Source organism: Leucoraja erinacea, chromosome 1 (assembly GCF_028641065.1).
Source record: "Leucoraja erinacea ecotype New England chromosome 1, Leri_hhj_1, whole genome shotgun sequence".
Lineage (NCBI taxonomy): Eukaryota > Metazoa > Chordata > Chondrichthyes > Rajiformes > Rajidae > Leucoraja > Leucoraja erinaceus.
The window spans coordinates 147477986-147494752 of NC_073377.1; the positions used below are offsets into that span (position 1 = coordinate 147477986).

The 16767-nt window shown below is 42.9% G+C and overlaps 1 protein-coding gene across 1 annotated transcript in view; it reads left to right on the top strand.

Moving 5' to 3' along the window:
- Window positions 1–11111: 11111 nt before the first annotated feature.
- egf (epidermal growth factor) overlaps window positions 11112–16767 on the top strand; it is a 119653-nt gene continuing 113997 nt past the window's right edge. Inside the window, exon 1 of the mRNA XM_055645351.1 lies at window positions 11112–13058. Within this exon, the coding sequence (XP_055501326.1) occupies window positions 12938–13058 (121 nt within the window). The 5' untranslated portion in view covers window positions 11112–12937. The remainder of the gene's footprint in view (window positions 13059–16767) is intronic.

Genomic DNA, 16767 nt, shown 5'->3' on the forward strand with positions numbered 1-16767 from the left:
CCACCGAGTCTGCCCCGACCAGCGATCTCCGCACACTAGGGACAGTGTTTCATTTATACCAAGCCAACTAACCTACAAACCCGTATGTCTTTGGAGTGTGGGAGGAAACTAAAGATCCCGGAGAAAACACACGCAGGTCACGGGGAGAACGTACAAAGTCCGTACAGACAAGCACCCGCGGTCAGGATCGAACCCGGGTACCTTCGCTGTAAAGGAGCAACTCTACCGCTGCGTCACTGTGCCGCCCAAACTTGTTGGGTTTTCTGGGTTCTCTGGGTTTTTCTCCATATTAAAGTAGACAATAAACTGTAAATTTTCGTCTTCATGATTATGTCCCCGATATCCTTGTCACCATTCTGATACCTATTTATTAGCCAGATTACCCTTAACCTTTGCATCACATTTATATTTCTCACTGGGTGGCACCGTACATGGCAGCCTCGCCAACAGCCTGTCTCATTCCTTTCCGTTGTTTTTAGTATTTTTTTACTAGTTCTTTTAGTTTTGTATTTTGTGGGGGAACTTTTTAAAATCTCTTTCCATGACAGAGATGTGACTTTTCACGTGTCGTATCTCCGTCCGCACTGCGGCCTGACATCGTGGTGCTGGCGGTCCCTTTGTTAGGGATCGACTGCGGGAGCTCCAACCGCAGGTGCATCGAAGCCCCAATCGCGGGTGCCTCGACCACCCCAATGCGGGGGCTTCGATCGCCGACTGTGGGAGCTTCAATCACCTCGGCTGCTGGAGGTTTCGATTGCCCCGACTGCGGGAGAAAAGGAGGAAAGAAGATATGTTATTTGTCTTCCATCACAGTGGGGAATGTGAGGCCGCTGAAAAAACAAGATGGACGTGCTGCCTGCACTGGTGGGGACTTGGAGGGAGTGCCGTTAGTGCAGTTATTTCAATGTTTAAGAGGATATTGGTTCATGAGAACAAAGAAACATAGAAAATAGGTGCAGGAGTACGCCATTCGGCCCTTCGAGCCTGCACTGCCATTCAATATGATCATGGCTGATCATCTCGGCGTCTGGTGCGAGTGTGGACGGCTTTCTGACTGTTCGGGTAGACAGGGACTGCAGAGAGTAATAGCGGTCGGCACAATTCTGGTCACATCACGGTGAAGGATCGCGTGTGTGTGGCCCGGACACTGCTGATGGCGGTGGGTCTCCACTTATGCTGTGTGCCCTGGGGATTCTCACACGTCAAAGGTGGTGGCTGTTGAGGAGAAGGAGCAGAGGTAACATGGAGAAATTAATTTGGAGGATCTTTAAGCAAGCTTTGAGAGCACTTTCACATCACCCAGCATTGGGAAAGAGGAAAGAAGAAATTTCAGATTTTGGTCTTTAGAGATCCAGCATGGAAACAGGCCCACTGGATCCGTGCCGACCAGCAGTTACCTTGTACACTAGCACTATCCTACACATATGGAACCATTTGCAATTTACAGAAGCCAATTAACCTACAAACCCGTAGGTCTTGTAGAGTGTGGGAAGAAACCGAACCACCCAGAGAAAACTGACATGGTCACAGAAAGAACATATAAATGTACAGACAGCACCCATACTCAGAATCAAACCTGTGTCTCTGGCGCTGTAAGGCAGTGACTCTACCACTGCTCCACTGTGCAGCCCAATACATTCAGATATACATTCATGGATGAATATTACTAATGACCAAGTATTAATGAACATGACACTAAGGACAGGAGAAAATCTAGGGCAGTCATGTATTCTGAAACAACTATATTTACATAAAGTACACATGTTGTATATATAGAATTTATAACAAATTAAGAATAACTACACTATTGACTTAATTTACAAGTATATATTTTCTAAGAATAGGTACTGACGTTTTACAGTCCCTTAAACGTCCATCTCTTAATACCATTTAAGTGATCTAATTACTTAATACTCGACTGTTTAATCTTCTTAGAAATCCAAGTGAAAACATCTTCAGTTGCAGGCAAAAGGCATCAATATGATTCCATATTGTTTATATTATTGTTCAAAAATGGATTAGGGAATTTGATTAAAATAAGAACACATATCTTGGACCACATTGTTATGTATTCATGGTCCAAATTGTGGTCAGCAGTAAGTCAGGTTGTTCAGTGAAAATAGATTCACCAGGTGATTGTATCGTGCTAATGAATATTTTCTAACTGAGTAATAGGGAAACATGAGTAAAGACGATTTTGAGACCTGGAAAACAACTATTATTAGATGACTCTTACATCTGGTATGTTTTATTGAAGCCAAACGCACACCTTTACACATTTGGCCAAGATAGTGAGCAATATCTGCATCCAACCAAAGAGATTAGCCAGATACCATATAGTAAACACGGGCAACAACATATCATTTTAACATCAATAAATCAAGCAGCTGAGTATAGAGATGACTAATGTCCCAGTCCGTGCTTGATGTTTTTCCTTATCTTGGTTCTCAATTCTGGGAATTCCGCCAGGAAAAAGTTGTTACCTGCAACAACAAGTCAGTGTGTCTTCAACACTTCTGCAATGAGTGGGAGCTTGTATTGTCATGTCATAAGGGATAGGAGCAGAATTAGGCCATTTGGCCCATAACTCTACTCCGCCATTCAATCATGGCTGATCTATCTCTCCCTCCTAACCGCATTATCCTGCCTTCTCTCCATAATTTCTGACACCTGTACTAATCAAGAATCTATCTATCTCTGCCTTAAAAATATCCACTGACATGGCCTCCACAGCCTTCTGTGGCAATGAATTCCACAGATTCACCACCCTCTGACCAAATAAATCCCCCCTCATCTCCTTCCTAAGAGAACATCCTTATGGGCCTGTCCTACTTTGGTGACTCTTTAGGCGACTGCCAGGGCCTAATTTTAATGGAATTCACCCATGACACCTGGCGACAACCTACGACAACCTACGACAGCAGAAATTGTCGCCACTGTGCCAAAAATTTTCAACGTGTTGAATATTTTGCGGCAGTCGCCTAAAAAATCGCCTAAGAGGGACAGGCCCATTAGATTCACATCATCACAGGCTGAGGCAGTTCTCTATTACAAAAAAACAGGAGTTGAGAGAATAATTTTGGAATACGTTAAACATCCAATTTAATTTCCTGTTTTAATTTTTTTATGGAATTTTTTTTTCAAGTGAGACTAAAAGTGCACTTTTGCAAAGTGCATGGGTGTCCTCCTACTCCTGCGGGACCATCTGCAATGTTGTCTACATGACCTTGGGTACTTCTTGGATAACGGATTGTGAGGGTGAGATGTACCGCATTTGTTGGACACTGCTCTGGAAGATGGTACCGCAGAAACCTATGTTGCAGCAGTACCTGCCTTCATCTTTAGACCTTAGACTTTGGAGAAACAGCATGGAAACAGGCTGATGCAAGGGAGCAAGTTCAAGGGTTTGACTAGTAGAACAGAAAAAGGCTGTTTAGTTACAAATCAGATTTATGGGCAAGAGAGAGAACAACAATACTTGTCATAGTATGTGCGGGGTCCAGTTTTACAGCAGCACACCCCACTCTCTCTCTCTCTCTCTCTCTGCTTCTGTCCGCAGCGCTGATCACGACTCAGTCCGTTGATAAACCCGTCTCGTACATGAACTAACTTATGGCGTACCGGCGCCTGCCTATATACAGTTATCAGCTGTTGAAATAACCGCCAGTACGTCCTGGCCAATAGCGCTGCTCGCAAATTCAAACTATAACCAATGGCAGGGGACATCCGAGCGAGGCCCCCCCCCCCTCCCCCCCCTTTGGGAACCAAGCGCAATCAGCCGCAGACTGGCGTGTAAAGCAATACAGCGCTACAGACTTGGCGCGTAAAGGTAACACACACTGCGCTGCCGGGTTGGCACGCAAAGGTTTAAGCAAAGTGATGTCAGCTTAGGGTGTGGGATTTAAACAAATAGCTGCCAGCTGCAGCGCAATGGGTTCTAAATATAGCGCTACTGGCCAATAACGCTCTGGGCTTTAAACATAGCATTCTGGGCTTTAAACATGGCTCACGCTATCGGTTGCACACTGTTCGGGCACAATTCTCGTATAACACAGGCCCTTTGGCCCACCGAGTCTGCGCCAACCAAAAATCACCTTGAACACTAGCACTAACCTACACAGTAGGGACAAAGTACAATTTACAGAAGGCAATTAACCTACAAACCTGTACGCCTTTGGAGTGTGGCAGGAAATCTGAGCAACTAGAGAAAACCCACGCGGCCACAGGAGGAGCGTACAAATTCGTGCAAACAGCACGCGTAGTCAGGATCGAACCCGGCCTCTGGTGCTGTAGGGCAGCAACTCTACAGTTGTGCCACTGTGCTGCCCAAGGCACAGGTGTCAAGGCATCAAGTACAGGAGTCGGGACACCATATTACAGCTGTACCTGACATTAGTTAGGCTGCATTTGGAGTACCATGTACCATTCTGGTCTCCCTGCTCATTAAACTGGAAAATGGGCGAAAATGATTTTGGGAGAATGTTACTGGGTATGGAGGGTTTGAGTTAGAAGTAGAGACCAGGGAGGCTAGGACATTTGTCCCTGGAACATGGGAGTTTGAGGTGTAACCTCTTTGAGGTTGATAAAATAAAATAAATATAGTGAATACCCAAGGGTAGGGAAGTCTAAAATTAAAGGGGACAGATTTAAACTGAGAGGGGAATAATGTAACGGAGTTGTGGAGCACAGGGGCTGCATATGTGGAACAAAGCTGTCATAGGACGTGGTGGAGTACAATTCCAACTTTTAAAAGACACTTGGGCAGATACTTGGACAGGAGAGATTTGGAGGGATATAGGCAATAAACAGTAGGTGCAGGAGTAGGCCAGAGAACCGGCCTCCACCGCCTTCCTGAGGCAGAGAATTCCACAGACTCACACCTCTCTGTGTGAAAAAGTGTTTCCTCGTCTCCGTTCCAAATGCTTTACCCCTTATTCTTAAACCCCTGGTTCTGGACTCCCCCAACATCGGGAACATATGGGCCAGCCGCAAACAAGTGGGACTACCTCAATTAAGTTTTGTCCTGGATGAGTTGATCCAGAGCCCTTGTTTGACTGCTCTATGATTCTAATTATTCCCCCTTTGAAAAGAGAATTATGAAAATACCAGAAATGTCATTTCAATGGAGATTCGGGGCAGAGTCTTCTATAGGCTCTAGCTTTGCTATGATCCGATGTGTACATTGGATTCATTATATTAATTTGAAAACACATAATTATTGAAATTGGAGAACTGCTTGACATGAATAGGTTTTAAAACACAAGAAAATAAATTTATGTCCCATTTACACAAACATATTATACCTGCGTTCTCACTTAACACAGTTTTGCTTATCTGGTTACTTTCAATGTTTACTTTCCATTCTAGTTTAAATCATTGGTTAATTATTTTTCTAATAATGAAAGCAACCTTAAATTATCCTCTCTCTCCTTTCTTCCTATCTCTGATATCTCTCCACCCTTTCTTGATCTCTGACTCCATTGCAAGGGACAGACTATCAACTGATGTCTACTACAAACCTACCAACCCACAGTTATCTGGACTACACTTTCTGCCTCTTCCTACATTCAATTCCTCCATCTCCATCACATCTGCTCCCAAGATGAGGCTTTCCAATCTAGGAAATCTGAGATATCCTCTTTCTTTACTAAGCATGGTTCCCCCCACTGCTGTCATGGAAGATTCCCTCACCGTGTCTCCTCTGTCTCCCGTAGTTCTGCACTCACCTCACCTCACCCCAGACAGATCAAGGATATTCCCCTGGTCCTCATCTTTCACCCCACCAACTTCCACATCAAACATAAGATCCTCTAACATTTAGTGGCGTTCCATCACAGTGAGGAGGTGCCTGGTGAACTCACTGTGGTGGATGTTAAATTTGTGTTTATTGTGTGTTTTTGTCATTTTTATTATATGTAGGACTGCAAGGCAACAACATTTTGTTCAGCCCGAAAAGGTCTGAATGACAATAAAGGCTACTTTGACTTTGACTTTGACTACTTTGACTTTGACTTTGACTTTGATTTCTATCGCCTTCAGCGTGATCCCACCACCAGTCATATTTTCCCATCTCCACCCCTATCCAACTTCCACGGAGTCGGTTTCCTCTGCAACTCCTTGGTTTACTCATCCCTTCCCAACCCAAACCATCCTGTTCCCAAGTACTTTCCCCTGCAACCACAGGAAATGTAACTCCTATACACTATATCTCCTCCCTCACCTACAACAAGGGACCCAGGAGTCTTTCAGGGTGGGAGATTGCAACCTTCACGTGGTCCTCCCTGTTTCAACGAATGCAATCAACCCGACGTGCGCAACCAAATAAGATCAAATAGGACAAGTTGTCTTACAACTTTAGGCTGTGCACGTCATACGCAAGAAGAAGAAGAAGAAGATGAAGCAGTCCATCCAGATGAGACAGAGGCTCACGTGCACCTCCTCTAACCTCAACTACTGTATCTGGTGTTCCTGATGTGGCCTCTGGTACATTGGCGAAACCAAGTGTAGGTTGGGCGATTGTTTTATCGAACATGCTCTCGGTCCGCCAAGCCCTACCGGATCTCCAAGTTGCTAACCACTTTATCTCACCTTTCCATTCCAAAACTGACCTTTCTGTCCTGGGCCTCCTCCATTGTCAGAATAAGGCCACACACAAACTGGAGGAACAACGGCTCATGGTTTGTATGTGTAGCTTACATCCCATTGATCGATATGTTCCAATTTTAGGTAACTTCTCAGATTCAGATTCAATTTTAATTGTCATTGTCAGTGTACAGTACAGAGACAACGAAATGCATTTCTAACTCCCCCTTCCCCACCCCTTTCTCCCCCCCCTCCCCCCCCACCCTTTTCACCCAACCCCCCATCCCCCTGTGCCCCACCTAGACTTGCACCAATTTCCACCCTACCCCTCCACCTATGTTCTTTCCTCTGACTTCACAATTTGAAGTACTTTCATCTTTTTGTTTCACACCTTTTTTGCTTCTCTGGCCCTTGTCTAACCATCTGCCTTTCATACGACACCCTTGTCCGTGTTCACCTATGACCTGTCATGCTTGTTCCTGCCACTCCTCTCTTCTAGCTTTCATCCCCCCCCCATTCCCATAATCAGTCTGAAGAAGGGACCTGACCCAAAACATCACCTATACATATTCTCCAGGGATGCTGCCTGACCCACTGAGTTACTCCAATGAGTGTGTTTCTTAAATTAACAGAAGTTGGCAGTGATCTACAGTGTATCTTCAATTAAAAATGTATAAACTTAAACCCAATTATATCATCTGAACTAATTTTTTAAAATCTCTATAAATTGGAAATAATCCTAACCACAGATGAAAGAAATCATATAATAAAGGTAAAGAGAATGGCCTGAAACATGGTTGTCCCGTGCACTTGCCACTAAAAGCATAAGAACATAAAAGAATGAAGTGGGAGTAGACCATTTGTACCTTGTGCCTGCATTGCCACCATTGTTCACTATATGATATCTGATCGAATCCCTTTGGTCGAATGCGAATTTTACTCACACTGTTGGACAAATGAGGGAAGGTGTGTGTGCGTGTGGTTTCCATAAAACATGCCAGTTGTAACTGTCATCTAATTCCATGTTTCCCAGGTCTCTAACTCTGCTTTATTCATGTTTTTTCTCTTACTCAGTTAGAAACTATGCAATAGCATGATACAATCAGTAAGTGAAGCTACTTCCACTGAGCTAATTCCGTGCAAGTAGCGTCACAGAGGTGGTCAAAGATATTTTCGGCACATTGGCCTTCAATAGTCAGAGTATTGAATATAGAAGTTGAGAGTTATATTGCGGTTAAATAAGACATTGGTGTGGCCGCGATTATAGTATTTTGTTCCGTTTTGGGCACCTAAACGTTTGTAATATGGTTTGTAATAAGGTTTGTAATAAGGTGGATGAATTGAATGGGCAGTTAGTAGTTAAGGGATATGATATAATTGGAATTACGGAGACATGGCTCCAGGGTGACCAAGGCTGGGAGCTAAATATGCAGGAGTATTCGATATTCAGGAAGGATAGACAGAAAGGAAGAGGAGATGGGGTGGTATTGCTGGTTAAAGAGGAGATTAATGCAATAGTAAGGAGAGACATTAGCTGGGATGCTGTGGAATCTGTATGGGAAGAACTGTGAAATAGCCAAGGGCAGAAAAGGCTTGTTGCAGTTGTATACGGACCACCAAACAACAGTAGGAAGGTTGGGGATAGCATCATGCAGGAAATTGGGGATCTGTGTAGCAAAAGTACAGCGGTAATCATGGGTGACTTTAATCTACATCTACATTGGGCCAAACAAATTGGTAACAATGCTGACGAGGGGGATTTCCTGAAATGTATACAGGATGGTTTTTTAAGCCAATATGTAGAGGAACCTACTAGAGGGCAGGCCATCCGAGACTGGGTATTGTGTAATGAGGAAGGATTAGTCAGTGATCTTGTTGTGCAAAGCTCCTTGGGCAAGAGAGACCATAATATGGTGGAATTCTGCATTAGGATGGAGAGTAACACGGTTAATTCAGAGATTAGGGTCCTGAACTTAAAGAAAGGAGACTTTGAAGGTATGAAATGGAATTGGCTAGGATAGACTGGCCAATTATACAAAGGGTTGATGGTGGAGATGCAATGGAAAATATTTAAAGATCGCATGCATGAACTCCAAAAATTGTTCATCCCCGTCTGGCGAAAAAGTAAAACGGGGAAGGCGGCTCAACTATGGCTAATGAGGGAAATCAAGGGTAGTGTTAAATCCAAGAGGCCTATAAATTGGCCGGAGGAAGCAGCAAACTGGAAGACTGGGAGAAATTTAGAATTCAACAGGGGACAAAGGGTTATTTAAGAGGGGGGAAAAAGAACATGAAAGAAATATACAATAGACAATAGACAATAGACAATAGAATGCAGGAGTAGGCCATTCGGCCCTTTGATCCATCACCGCCATTCAGTGATCATGACTGATCAGCCCCAATCAGTACCCCGTTCCTGCCTTCTCCCCATATCCCCTGACTCTGCTATATTTTAGAGCCCTATCTAGCTCTCTCTTGAAAGTATCCAGAGAACCAGCCTCCACCATCCTCTGCGGCAAAGAATTCCACAGACTCACAACTCTCTGTGGGAAAAAGTGTTTCCTTGTCTCCATTCTAAATGGCTTACCCCTTATTCTTAAACTGCGGCCCCTGGTTCTGGACTCCCCAAGCATCGGGAACATGTTTCCTGCCTCTAGTGTGTCCAAACCCTTAACAATCTTATATGTTTCAATAAGATTCCCTCTCATCCTTCTAAACGCCAGAGTGTACAAGCCCAGCCGCCCCATTCTCTCAGCATATGACAGTCCCGCCATCCTGGGAATTAACCTTGTATACCTACGCTGCAGTCCCTCAATAGCAATAATGGCCTTCATCAAATTAGGGGACCAAAACTGCACACAATACTCCAGGTGTGGTCTCACTAGGGCTCTGTACAACTGCAGGAGGACCTCTTTGGTCCTATACTCGACCCCTCTTGTTATAAAGGCCAACATGCGCCTTGCAGAGGGTCTCCAGCAGCAGTATCCACCCGGCGCGGCCTGCGGACTTTGGAAGCCGCCGACTCCGGTAGGAGGGGGCCGACTCTGCTGTCCACGCCGCTGAGGACGTCTCGCAGCCCCGACGTCGGACTTACAACACCCCAGTGAGCGGTCCTGAACATCGGGCCGCCCGTAGCGGCAACTGCGGAGGGCACGGGGAGGCCCTGACCACGGGGAACAATGGAGGAAGAGACTGACTTTGGTGCCTTCCCACACAATGGGAAACTTTGATTCTGCTGTGTGGGGATGTTTTATGTCAAACCCTATAGTGTGTTGTGTCCCTTTTTTTTTTTGTATGGCTGTATGGGAATTTCATTTCACTGTGCCGTCTGGCACATGTGATGAATAAATCTATCTTGTATCTTGTATCTTGTATTCCATTTGCTTTCTTCACTGCCTGCTGTACCTGCATGCTTACATTCATAGACTGATGAACAATACCCCCAGATCCCATTGTACTTCCCCTTTTCCCAACTTTACGCCGAAAAAAGCTTGCAGGGAATATAAAAACTGACTGAAAAAGCTTCTTTAGATAGGTTTAAAAGGAAAAGATTAGTGAAGACAAATGTAGATCCCTTCAAATCAGGTACAGGTGTATTGATAATGGGAAACAATGAAATGAGAGACTAATTAAATGAGTACTTTGGTTCTGTCTTCGAAGACACTTAGGAAGACACAAACAATCTCACAGAAATACTAGGGGACTGAGGATCTAGTGGGAGGGAGGAACTGAAGGAAATTCACATTAGTCAGGAAATGGTGTTAGATAACCTGTTGGGACTGAAGCAGATGAATCCCCAGCGTCTGATGGCCACACAAGAAGGTGGTCCTAGAAATCGTGGATGCATTGGTGATCATTTTCCAAAGTTCTCTCGACTCTGGATCAGTTCCTGTGGACTGGAGGGTAGCCAATGTAACTCCACTTTTTAAGAAAAGTGGGAGAGAAAAAATGGGGAATTATAGACCAGTTAGTCTTACATCGGTCGTGGGGAAGTTGCTTCAGTTGATTATTAACAATATAATAGCAGCGCATTTGGAAAGCAGCGATAGGATCGGTCAAAGTCAGTATGGATTGATGAAGGGGAAATCATGCTTGACTAATCTTCTGGAATTTTTTGAGGATATACAAGTAGAATGGATAAGGGAGAGACAGTGGTCAAGACCCTTCTCCAGACTGATCAGATGTGTGTGACTGGAGATCTGCTTGCAAAAGGTTACATATCTCATGCATGCTAAAGAGGGCAAACCTAAGCCCGTATCTGGTCAGAGAGGAGAAGAAAGGAGATATCTCAAATCAAACTGGAAGGGACACATACAGGGCAGAGACCGAAGGTTCAATACTGGACATTTATGAAGTTCCTTTCCATCTAATTATATTTATTTTCCAGCTGGTTAAAATGTTTGCTTCAGTACTGCATTGGTTTAATTCCACTTTGGTGAGGCCCGCAAAGTTAATGAAGAAGATAAATGGGACCCAAAAAGAAAGTGACAATTCTATCCAATAAGTAATATTTTGGAAGGATTGTTCCATGATTACGAAGGATGATTACGAAATTAAATTTAATGTAGTTTCTCTTTTTCAAGAAAATGATGTGAAGAAGGCTTCCAGAAGTCATTTGCAATAACAAATCTTCGTTACCAATGCCACATCAAATTATGGTATGTCCTGCTTTACTCCATTTGCGTTGACTTGTATTCACAATGCCATCAGTTGCTGCTGAATTTGTTCTTATGTGGACATGGGGATAAAATGCACACCAGCAGTCCTGAATAATACATCATGGCCTGTTGCAGCTGTGTATGGATATTTCCACAGACTCCAGATTACCAAGAAAATCACCACAGAGATGTCCTACAGTTTGTAGGCAGACTTCCAAGCACATCTGACCATAGATGCCAGCCCTGTGTAAACCACTATGTAGTTTAATTCCTAGCAAACATGTAGCCCAAGGACCCACATATTTTCAACAGCAATGTGAACTGGCAGCATGATTTATTTGCGTGTCTCTAGAAATAATTTAAATAAAGGTGTCAGCAAAATCCTTAGCCCAGGCTTTTTCAACTACTGCAGAACATCTAGAGTTATAGACTTCATGGCGTTCTATAAATGCCTCATAAACGTGGTCAGTCTTTCTGAGAGACAGAATGTAAAAGTGTCACCTACCTACTTTGTCCACATTCAAAAATGCCGATCCTGCGCAGTGCTGGTGGTTGAGATGCTGCCTTTGTGACTAAGCAGCTTCCTCTCCATCTTACTGGTGGAGTCAAGCATGGTGGGCTTGAAATCAGAGCAGTTTCCTTGGCAACAATGCCAATGTGGCAGGTTGCCGGTGGATTTTTATCTGTTAAATTCAATGCCAAACAACTGATTGTAGGTTTAAGATGGTGAAGTTCAGCTGAAGTTCAAACATTGTTTCAGCTTATTGTCCAGGTAACTAGCTTCTTGTCCAGGTAACCAGTATGACGATAGATTAGTAACAAGTTGCTTAACTCAGTAAGTTTTGAGTACAGGGGCTATTGGTAAAATCTGTGTCATTTAACGGTATGTATGTTTAACGGAATTTATATGTGGCTAATCTGCATTTAAGCAGTAAACCAAAACTTGGTGCTTTTTAAAACGGTGCCAGCGTTGAACTACCATTGACTCAGGTGGCTGTTAAAGATTGGATATTTACTCTAGTTTCTGAATGAGGCAGCCAAAAGTATTCACATTCACATTCAACACGCTTGTTACAGACTTGTACAGACAGAAAACTATGAGCTCCAGCTCTCTGTTCTCTGCCTGACTTCTCAACTACATTAGATAGCCCACATGTACGTTTGAATGAAATTCATGTCAAGAGGTTTAAAAAAAAGGCGAAAGGGGTGGAGTGATTAAAATTCTCGTGCTGCTGAGGGTTAGTGGAGGAGGGGAATCCTTATAAATGCAAGCAAAACAAGCACTTTGACTGGAGAGACAAGAAAGACAATTTCATTCAGCAAAGAAAATGCTTCACTAAAAGGAGTAATGGGGCAGAAATGCATTTATTATTTCTCTTATCTATAGGCTTTATATCTGGAAGAAACTATTGAATTTCCAGCTGATCTGGATTCTTTTTTAAACTTGCCAAATCTGTCACAAGGGTGTCAGGCATTTCATACTTTACTTCTACAAAGCTATAGAAACCTCCAAGAGAGTTGGATTTAACAAAAGTCTAGAGCGCTACAATTTTTTGAAAAAGGGACCCAGGAATTGTGAGAAAATGCTACAGACCTTGTTAAACTTTTTCTAACATTGTCCTTTATCCTTCTATCCTGAAATTATGTTTAAAGGACAGTGAACTGTGCTTTACAGTTAGGCAAAAAAGACAGAGATTATGACAGTCTCATCTCTTCTTGTAGTGATCCTCAGTATTACTTTGCCTCCTCTCTCTCTTTGCTTGGACTGGAGATGTTTGGATGATTACTATTTAGCTGATGATAACTTCACATGTGCTCGTAAGTTCAATCTTATTTTTATTTGGATACTTTAATGGTTAACTATCAAATGATGATTTAACATCTTGTTTAACATGAAGTAATTTTCCTGATTGATTAAATCATTAATTGATAGTCATTGAGTCATAGAGTGATACAGTGTGGAAACAGGCCCTTCGATGTTTATATTTATCATTTAATGTAGAATATTTTTTTGAAACACAGCCAGTATGTTGGTAAGATTGTTTTTTAATCGATTTAATATTTATATATAATTCAATTTATGATCTTAAAAATATGTCTTCTGTACATTTGTAGTTGAATCTAAATTTTAAGATTTCAAAAGCTTTCTAAAAACCTTTAGAAAATATTGGTTGTGCAAGAGTGTAGGTGACACCGTTGCTACATTTGGGATGTGTGCACTGCTTATTGTGTGAATAGAAATTGTCATTGTTAGATATGACGAGCTCCCTTTGGAATAACGATTTGAGGTAGGCAGCAAATAACACTGTGTTGGGCATCTGTATATCTGGGTAACATTTATAATGCCCAACCTAGAGTTGCAGCTTGGTTACTTTCTCCCTGCGACCATCTTCTGTCCTTCAACACCATCAGAATCATAAATCCCTCCAGTTCCAACCAATGCTGCACAATTCCCCATTATCTTTCAGCTGCTCAAGGCCTAAATCTGGAATTTCAGAGTTATTTGCTGCCTTCTGATGAAAATGAGTGTTATCTTTTTTTTTTTTTAATTTGTATTTTTATTAGAAGCAATGTACGGTAGTATAAACCGCGGCATATGACAAACATTTTGTGTACAACTTCTATGTTAATTTTAACCAGAAAAAGGTAGATCAAGAAAGAGAGAGAGCAAGAGAAGAGAAGAGTGAAGGAAGTAGTGATGTGTAAACCCCTAGTGTACCAGATGGGCAGTCCAGGGGTGAACAAGTGATAGCCTGTGGAAAAATAAAGACAAAAAACAATAAAACTGTAAAAAAAGAAAGAAAAAAGAGAGAAGAAAAAGAAAACAAGAGAGAAAAAAGGAACCCTTGTGTAAGGATAGACCTGCTTCATATCTTACCACACCCATCACCCAGTTCGTGAATCGGTTTATTTCCAGAATTGTGTTGCACCATATTTGTAATAAATCAATAAACGGAGAACATATCTTTAAAAATTGCTCTGATTTTCCTGCTAAGACGAGTCTCATATCTTCCAGATGTAGCGTCTCAGACATGCTTGTTATGATTGTTATCTAAGCCACACAATATCTAGGCTGCATGATGTGTGATACCATGAGAGAGCTGCGCTGTTTCCTGTGGTGGTTTCTAGATGAGACTTTCCAAGGGCCTTTCATTTCATTACATTTTATTCTCGTATTCTTGACCAACCAGATACGGGTCAATTAGTTATTGTCTAACTGAGTTTTATTGGACCTTGGTTTGGATAATCTGGCTGCCTTATTTCCAATGTTACAACTTGTGGTTGGCCTTCAAGATTACTTCATTGGCTGTAAAACACTTTAGGATACCTTGACTTCCGGAAGGCACAATATATCTTAACATACTATGAATTATGCTGTGGTGAAGAAAATGATGTAGCTATTTGTAGACTAGTTTTAGTTCAGTTTAGCTTAGAGATACTGTGCAGAAACAGGCCGTTCGGCCCACCGAGTCTGTGCCAACCAGTGGTCACCCCGTATACTAGCTCTATCCTACACACGAGGGACAAAGTACAATTTACAGAAGCTAATTAAACTACAAACCTGTACGTCTTTGGAGTGTGTGAAGAAACTGGAGCACCTGTAGGAAACTCACGCGATCACAGGGAGAATGTACAAACTCCGTACTGACAGCACCTGTAGTCAGCATCAAAGCCGGGTCTCTAGTGCTGTAAAGGATCAACTTTGCCACTGCGCCACTGTGCTGCCCCAACAATTATTAGAACTACATTTTTTCCAGGGTTATTACAGTTCCTAGTGCAGTTGCAGCTGAATTTCTAGCGAACAAGCAGGAGATTTCCTTTCAAAAGAAAACAAGCAAATGGCTGGAGCAGCATCTTTGAGTTGAGAAGAATGGTCAACATTTCTCATTGAAACCCCTGAGAAGATTTCAGGATTTTGACCTGAAATCTCAAATATTCCTTTCCACTCACAGATACTGCACGATCTGCTGAATTCCTCCAGCAGATTGTTTGCTGCTCCTGGTTCCAGCATCTGCAGTCACTTGTATCTCCAAATTCCTTTTGAAATTCACACACGCATGCCTAGAAATTCATTGCCAGTCTGGGATATCTGGTAATGGCTTTATTGTGCCCTGTATTTTCTTTTACTGAAGCAGTGCCTGGACAGCAGAGGTGACTTACACCCTCTTCAGTTTTGTGGGTGCCGAGGTGACGGATAGGGTCAATGTCATGAGGCTTTCTACAGATTGGGCATCATATCGTGGGCATGTGGGTGATTTGTGAGGTAATGTATTAATTCAGCCATTTACACAGGGGCTTTATTTGCTCCTAATAGGAGGACTCTAGGATCTCAAGAGCATCCCAAAAGCTATTTCAAATTTGTGGAATTCTCTGCTTCAGAAGGCAGTGGAGGCCGATTCACTGGATGTTTTCAAAAGAGAGTTAGATAGAGCTCTCAGGGCTAACAGAATCAAAGGATAGGGGGAGAAGGCAGGAACGGGGTACTGATTGGGGATGATCAGCCATGATCAAATTGAATGGCGGTGCTGGCTCGATGGGCCGAATGGCCAACTCCTGCACCTATTTTCTATGTTGCTACCTTTCTCCGCTTTGAGCAGTCATGGGCCAGGCATTTTCAAGGGTCAGCGGGAATGTTGCATTTTTCAACCTGGCACGGTGCTGCAGCAGTTAGTGCTGCTGCTTCGCAGCTCCAGGGACCAGACTTCCATCATGACTGCGTTCTCTACTTGGAGTTTCTCCCAGTGTGTGGTTAAATAGCAAAGAATCAAAGGAGAATTGATGGGAATGTAGGAGATAATAAATCCCAGGACTGATGGTAAACTAATGAGAGGGGGACGAGACTGACAGAATTGCTCTGTAGGGAGCCGACATGGACCTAATGGGTCAAATGGCCTCCTTCAATGTTGGAGTAAATGAGGCTTTGAGAACATCTTTTCCTCTGTCTACTTGGCAATCTGATCTCAGCATAGAAGTCCAAATAGAGCAACATGCATGTGAGCAACATGCCCTGGTCAACACGGCTGACTGAATGTAACAACGATCTCCATGCTGGTGATATTAGTCTGGGAGAGGACACCAAGATTGGGTTTACTGACCCCTCCATTGAATTTGGAGGATTTTGTGGAGAATTCATTGGGGGTATTTTCCAGTGTCTTGAAGTACTTGCTCTTGGTAGTCCATGTCTGAAAAGCATATAGGAGGGCAGAGCTTATTGCTGCCTTGCAGACACACTTTATACTAGGTCTGAAGTCTTGCTCTCTAAACTCTCTTTTTCTCAATCAACCAAAGGCTGTGATGTTGTATTGAAAATGACAATGATTTTCATCATTGATATCTCTGGTTTGGTTTATTATTACACCTCAGACACATGTACCAAGGTACAGTGAAAGAATGTGTGTGCATTCCAGCCAAATTGAACCATACATGTGTACAATCAAGCCATCCACAAGTACAACAGGTCGAGCAAAGAGAAAAAATACCAGAGTGTCATGTATAGCAATACAACATTATAGCATTGTAGTTACAG